Genomic DNA, 7,500 nt, shown 5'->3' with positions numbered 1-7,500 from the left:
CTAAAGCTTTCAAAATAATTAAATATGAAGCAAGATCCACTCTCTTGTTAGTAAACAATGAGGAAAAAACTACAATAATTATAACTTAATAAACAATCTGTCTAGCCCTTTGTGAATGAAGCCAATTGTGAAAATTTCCTTAAAGCTAATTAAACACGACTGCAAAATCTGTTTTTTATGCACACTTCAGAATATAAAATGTTTCTAAATAGTTGTCCTCCTGACACTGGTAAAGGCTGAAAGATATGGAATGTAATCAACACAAATCTTATAACTCTCCACATACTTCCACTGAAAATATCCTTTGCATCAATTGGGAAAATTACAGAGCAAAGTCATATATGAATATCAGCTAAATGCACAGCTGATTCCAAATACAAATCACTGGAGTTTTGGATTTAATTTTTTTACCTTTTTTTTCATTCTTACGGTTACCAGAGATGCCAAGAGACTCAAATGAAAAAGAAATACCAAGTAGAAATTAAACGATTATTTGCCTTATGAATTGCTAAATATAAGAAAAACATTTTAATAACAAAAACATTTTTATCAGTTGTAAGAAAGAAGCCCAATGCAGCTGACATCTCAATAATAGAATTTCTCATCATCATTACACTTTTGAATAACAAACAAACAAAAAAAAAAAGGACATTATTTATGGTCACTATATGGCCCCCAGACTTTTCTCCCAATAACTTTTCCAACAAGCTTATTCTTTGTTCAGCAGTAACCCTTCAATACACAAAGGCATCATACACTCTGTTACCTCAAGAAACAAAGGCTTGCTAGTGTAATGCTTTTCTCTAGTGTGTCCTTAACTGGTAATCTCCATTCTGGGTGATGTATCGCACCCATGGTAAAGCTTGATAGCCGGACTTCTCAATAATTTTCAGGTACCTCACCTGGAAGAACCACAAATGTTTATTTAGTGTATTTGAGAGAGAAGAGGGGAAGAGTAAAGGAGGGAGGTAGGGATGAGAGAAAAAATATTGGAAGAATAAAACAATCCTACAAAGAATTCATGTTCTATAACACAATATAAAGTCTAAGAAGTGCTCAATGGCCATTGTCTCACCTGGATCCCTGAGGTGGTGAAGTAAGGGATCTCGAAGCGCACTTGGATGGGGGGTTTTCCCTCAGAGTCCTCACACTCAACACTTGGAAGTCCAAAGTGTGCTCTCATTAGGTACTCCTTCCCACCCTGTTGAGAAAATACAAACAAGTTATGAGCCCTCTACCCTTCTACATTGTCTGATCAACAGATACCTTGAAATAGCAGCATTTGTTGATCACAACTACATGAAAAGCTAAATGTCAAAACAACATTAATGACAACAGCCAAATCATGTCCTAAAACAACAAGCTTTTTGGATGATCATTATACAAACCGGGAAAGACTTGATGGTCCACACAATGCAGTTCTTTTCTGGGGTGTATTTTACTGATCCTACTGAAGTCTTGAATTTAGGGGAGTCTGCATCATTGGGGACTGGAATTATGATCTCCACATTGTTGGCTGTTGACCGCCTCTTAAACTGGGACTTGGCCTTGACCATGTACTCCACTCGGCTGTGTGCATGCCTTTCAATCACTGATTCTATCCAGATCAATGGCTTTACCTGAGGATTATATTTCATATCAGTATTTTTATTACAGTTGTTCTGCTCCTGTTTGTGGCAATGTCCCATAACAAAAAGATAAAAACATCTACAAGTAAAAAATATAAATCAGTATGAAGAGAAATTTTGAGTGCAGTCAAATCTTAAAGCTGAATATTATCACAATCATCTGACAATGGAAAAAAACTTACATGTGTGTTCAGCCGGTATGACATGAGTTCAAACTCCCCATCAGGGGGAATAAATGAAATAGTACGGTCATTCTCAAACCTGACAAGGAGAAAAAATCATTGTAAATAATATATAAAAACTCAAAATCTGAGAAAACCACTTTCCAATCTTTTTTTTTTGTTCTTATTTCCAAGATATGAAATATAGATACAAGGAACCTGGATAGGTGAACTATGAACTAAATCAGCTAACCTGGACAGCCTGACACACTGGTGGAATTTGACATCCTCTAGCTCCACACTCTTGCTCTTGCCCCTGCCAGTGGACTCAAACAGAACCTTGTCATTGAGCCCAAGACGCAGTTCCGGCATTCCAGATAGATACACTCGCATCTTGATACTGCCTACAATCTCACTACGTAGCACATTACCATTAGAATTCGCCTGGGAACAGAAAATGAATCAAACATTTGTGAATCACGGAGTAACAACTTTCATATACTGATGAACACATAAATACATGTAACTTATAAATGGAAACATATCATAATTAAATAAATTCATATGAAAGAAATAAGGACAGTATTGCAATGATTTCACATAGATTTAAAGATATATGTAGCAACATACCAAAAATGACTTACCAAGAGATTGACACCTTCAATAACATCCAGAAATACTTCGTTTTTGCGATACTTAATTCCTTCAGACCGCCACGAGACAGCATTGGTTACTGCAATTGGTGGTCGAGGAGCAATCTCTAACTTGTGACCCTCTTGAGTGATGTACCTAGTAGAAAAAATAAAATATTATGCAAATAATAACTTTTTAAATATTCATTTCACACAGACACCTGTCCCTATTGAACTCTGAATAATGTGATACAAGTCTAAAAAACTTTTTTTTTCATTGTTTGACAAGTCAGAGTAACTAGAACATGTATAAAGTAACATACATATGTATCTTGCATCACAAAATATACAAATAATAACTAGACTAGTCAGAAGGAAAAACTATTACATTATTTTTTCCATCAGAGGAGAGGTCTAGCATGGTCCCAAATGTCATAGTTTAGTATTTCCTATCTTCATCATCTTTATACATACATTACAATATTCATTTATGGTCTAAACCTGAAAAAAGTATCTTCTTAAAAAGAGAGAAAAAAATATCTACATACATATGGTAATCAGTTTACTACTCTCTTATCTTAATCATGCACACATACAAAATTTGTTTTTCAGTGACTACCCTGACACACTCACTCAAACAAACACACAAAAACTCACTCTTGCAGAATCTTGACGTCTGTGGTTTGAGGGTAGCCAAAGTCAAGCAATTCATCCAGCAATTCATATATGATAACAAAATTGTCCCGGATACTTTCTTCTTCCAGCTCCTGCCGAGGTTCAGATAGGTGGAGGTTTTATCAACGCATTAGCAATTGTACAGAAAAAGAATAAGAAAGCAGAATGAAGGGAATCTGATGACACAGATTGTACAGAAAAAGAAAAGAAAACATGTTATATAAAGATTATTATCAAAAATGAAACTTTATACCTTAATACTTTTAATCAATCTGACAAATTTAATAATTCTATACATCAGCTTTCAATACAAGATTATATTCAAACTAAAATAACACAAAATTCCCCCCTTCCCTCTTCTTAAAGTCATCCCTTAGCTTCAGGAAACTTAGATTCCTTTCATTTGTGACTATTGTAACTCCCACTGTTGGGTGATCCAGAAATCTAATGAGAAACTTCAGTCTGTTCTGGATGATCTGTGCTGAACCATCTTTGAGCACTCATTAAATCTTTTCAGACCGAATTGCACTTGCTTCCTACTACATCAAACCCAATTCATTCATAATGACCTTTATATCAATTAAGCTTGGAGACCTAACATAATGTAAGATTTTTCAAGTCCTTGGATGATATCCACAACAACTTTAACCCACTGATGCCAGGATGGTAAAAATGCATGCTGTGTCCAAGTCTTTATTCTATTTTATCTTATTTTTTTCTATTAACTCTACACATAGATCAGTGACTAGTTCTACCTATCTTTTCCATGGCTTCCTGTAAGATTATTTGTTAGCTTTTATTGCCATTAGTATTGTTAATAATATTAATATACTATATCAAAAAATAAAGAAAACATTAATAGCATTAGAAAAAACATTTTCCCAAAAACTTCCAGGAGGGCAGAAATCAGGTGATGTTAAGAAGGCCTACTACTTTGGCTCCTCTGTGGCTGAGCACTTGTGGAATTATCTATGAGTAATAAAAGTTCCTAAATGAAAACTATAGTCAACAATACATGTCCCCTGCAAAAATGGGTTAAAATAATTGTATACATAAAGTAATAATCATAAAAAAATAATCAATAACACTCATGTATCATGTTTTCATTAAAAAGAAAAACAATCTTTGACAAACATACCTTAAAATAATCCTGAGCAACTGACACCAGCTTGTGAAGAAAGGCAAAAACCAGAGTCACATTTGCATTTATTCTCGTTGCGGAGACGACATACAAGTTACTCACTTTGACAAAGCAGAACGTAGCCTCCTGAGTCTGGAACAACAATTGAATATCTTCAATCAACATATAATTTAACAAGTGGTATACTGAAAATATCTAATAAACTGAGGACTTGGGTAGGGAGATATATCGATATATAATATCAATATATGTAATTTTCATGCCCTAAAAAGATGTTCTTATTTGACGACCTTTATCCATTACACTACCTATTCAACTTGTAGTTTATTCTCAATCACTATGCAAGAATAAGATAATAAAAGATATAAATAGAACAAAATTTATAATAAAGTTAGTACATGGGCTTTATCTAACCAAATCTCTGCTGCATAAAAAATTAGTGAAGAAAATTTGATAGAGTTGCTGAGGGGTAAACAATCTGAATCCATTTAGTATTTAGAAAGTGAACAAGATAACATTCTTTTGAAGAGAGTATACTTAGCAACATCTAACAAAAATTATAAAATATTTCATACTACTTAGTATTCACAATCTGAGTGAACACAATATAAAATAAGCTCCACATGTTAAAAGAAAAAGAAAAACAAAGAAAGAAAGAAAGAAACAAACAAACAAAGAAAAAAGTCAGAAGGAATCCGAGATTGACAATTAATAACAATAACATCTTATAAGGAATTCATTCACAATGGTTTCTGGAAAGAACTCAAATTCTGGGGTTAACAGACAAAATTCTAATAGGTGGCTAAGTCTAATTCATTCTTAGCAAGTACCACCCCAACTTGAATTTGATCCTCATCCTTCGTTAACCTATCTAGCCAAAACCAAACCAAACTCACCTGAACAATGGGGGCCATGTTGCCGTCGTCCTCCCTTTCCATGACCAGAGGCATGAACTTCTCTATCACGCCCATGTCAATATCCCCACGATAGTTCCGGGATATCAACACCTGCAGGACATCAAGATATAGTAAATGGTGTCTAAAAGCAACTAAAAGAATTCATTTATGAAAAGAAATATCTTTTAGCCCTTCATCAATGTATAAATGCATTTTATATCCATGGTATAGCACCTAATGCAAAATCTATTTATATGTATGTAAATTCTGAGTGAATTTAGACAACCTAACAACAAATTATACATAAATAATGGTCCATGAAATTTGCATTCATATCTTTTTTGGAGGGGAGGAGGGGAAATACAAGATTTATAACAAAATCATATAGCATACCACCTAGCCTCTGAATTCTCAGGCTGACTTTTCACCTGAACAACAAATTTAACACAATTAAGACTGACTAACCTTCCCCTTGACATCAAGGATGTATATCGCTGATATAGACATCTTGAATATTGATGAATCCTAACAAAATATCATAAAATTTACTGCATGTCACTCTCCAAGATCTGAAAGAGAAAAAAAATACATGTAATGAAGAGCATATGACATTATACTTGCATGGGTATCCTTTGAGGTGAGGTGAAACATTTAATTCTCGACCATTACCATATGTCAGAGGAAACAATATAAACATTTGCTAAAAAAAATGTTCTAACCATATGGCATCCATTCATGCTTGTAGTAAGTGAGGATATACAGCCACTCAAAGTAGGCCTATAGTCTCTTTTTAGCCTCAGTTATAGCAAGATCATAGATACATAGATATATAGACATAGACATAGAGAGATAGACATAGACACATAGAGATGGACATAGACACACAGAGATGGACATAGACATAGACATAGACATAGACATAGACATAGACACAGACACAGACACAGACACAGACACAGACATAGACATAGACATAGACATAGACATAGATATAGACACAGACATAGACATAGACATAGACATAGACACAGAGACACACACACACACATACACACACACACACACACAGAGGGGGAGAGAGGGAGAGAGGGAGGGAGAGAGGGAGAGAGGGAGAGAGGGAGAGAGGGAGGGAGAGAGGGAGAGAGGGAGAGAGGGAGAGAGGGAGAGAGGGAGAGAGGGAGAGAGGGAGAGAGGGAGAGAGGGAGGGAGAGAGAGAGAGAGAGAGAGAGAGAGAGAGAGAGAGAGAGAGAGAGAGAGAGAGAGAGAGAGAGAGAGAGAGAGAGAGAGAGAGAGAGAGAGAGAGAGAGAGAGAGACAGACAGACAGACAGACAGACAGACAGACAGACAGACAGACAGACAGACAGACAGATAGATAGATAGATAGATAGATAGATAGATAGATAGATAGATAGACAGACAGACAGACAGACAGACAGACAGACAGACAGACAGACAGACAGACAGACAGACAGACAGACAGAGAGACAGAGAGACAGAGAGACAGAGAGACAGAGAGACAGACAGACAGAGTTCTTCATCAGATGAATATGTGTAGGTCTTGTAGAGCATCAAAACATAATTTTAGAAAACAATTTAAAAAATGCATCACAACTAGTATTATCTACTTCCTGCCTCCTTCATAACATTTACACTTAGGTATAGGTCAGCATTCTTTTATAAACCCTTGATAATATCAGAGATGCAAACGGCATTTGCAATGGGAAAGGAAGGGGTCCTGATACTATCCAGAATCAACGCACCAAAGAAAACTAAACATTTCTTGCCGGCCTTCTGTCATAGAATGGCTGGGAATCCTCCCAACAAAACTGGCGACTAGAAATGTACATATGCACATGAGCAGAAGGTTCTTCGGATCAATTCTCATACAAAACTGTTTCAATAAATCTTAAAACATGTAAATGAGATATAACAACATTAATAAAGGCTGTTGAAAGCATAGATGTGGAACAGTAGACAAAGGTGATTAACAAAATATAAGAGCATAGTAACACAAACTCCTTGACATACTGCAGTAATGAGTGCTTGCAGTCAGTCCAGTGTTTACTCTCGACATGTAAACAAGATGAGTGACTTAGCTAAAATTGGGCTCTCACCTCTGTTCTTTTACACATAGCACCTTTAGAAAGCATTTAGACAAATATTGCTATAGAAGGAAATTGTCTTGGTTTGTATTCTTTCATTTCATATATGTTCTACTACCCAACTCAGCAACTACCTTATTCTGTATATTGTCCCATGAGGATATTGATTGTTAAAATCTAACATTAATTAAGATGGAAAATTACCTATCTGTATGAGCCATAAAGAAACATCAGACGAACCTAAGCTACTATGGTTTCAAGGAT

At 35.4% G+C, this 7,500-nt stretch overlaps 1 protein-coding gene across 1 annotated transcript in view; it reads right to left on the bottom strand.

Annotated features, from left to right (window-relative positions):
* Positions 1-5,740, bottom strand: part of AP-1mu (adaptor protein complex 1, mu subunit) — a 6,429-nt gene extending 689 nt beyond the window's left edge. The window contains exons 1-10 of the mRNA XM_070113653.1: positions 5,599-5,740; positions 5,134-5,244; positions 4,235-4,369; positions 3,079-3,188; positions 2,434-2,578; positions 2,043-2,233; positions 1,811-1,889; positions 1,389-1,619; positions 1,076-1,201; positions 1-902 (exon numbers count right to left, since the gene is read on the bottom strand). The exon at positions 1-902 is cut by the window's left edge and continues 689 nt beyond it. Coding sequence (XP_069969754.1) covers positions 804-902; positions 1,076-1,201; positions 1,389-1,619; positions 1,811-1,889; positions 2,043-2,233; positions 2,434-2,578; positions 3,079-3,188; positions 4,235-4,369; positions 5,134-5,244; positions 5,599-5,640 — 1,269 coding nt within the window. The 5' untranslated portion in view covers positions 5,641-5,740 and the 3' untranslated portion in view covers positions 1-803. The remainder of the gene's footprint in view (positions 903-1,075; positions 1,202-1,388; positions 1,620-1,810; positions 1,890-2,042; positions 2,234-2,433; positions 2,579-3,078; positions 3,189-4,234; positions 4,370-5,133; positions 5,245-5,598) is intronic.
* Between the last annotated feature and the right edge of the window lie 1,760 nt (positions 5,741-7,500).

Source organism: Penaeus vannamei, chromosome 34 (genome assembly GCF_042767895.1).
Source record: "Penaeus vannamei isolate JL-2024 chromosome 34, ASM4276789v1, whole genome shotgun sequence".
Lineage (NCBI taxonomy): Eukaryota > Metazoa > Arthropoda > Malacostraca > Decapoda > Penaeidae > Penaeus > Penaeus vannamei.
The sequence above is the reverse complement of the archived record's forward strand: the minus strand, read 5'-3'. Positions and strand labels throughout refer to the sequence as shown.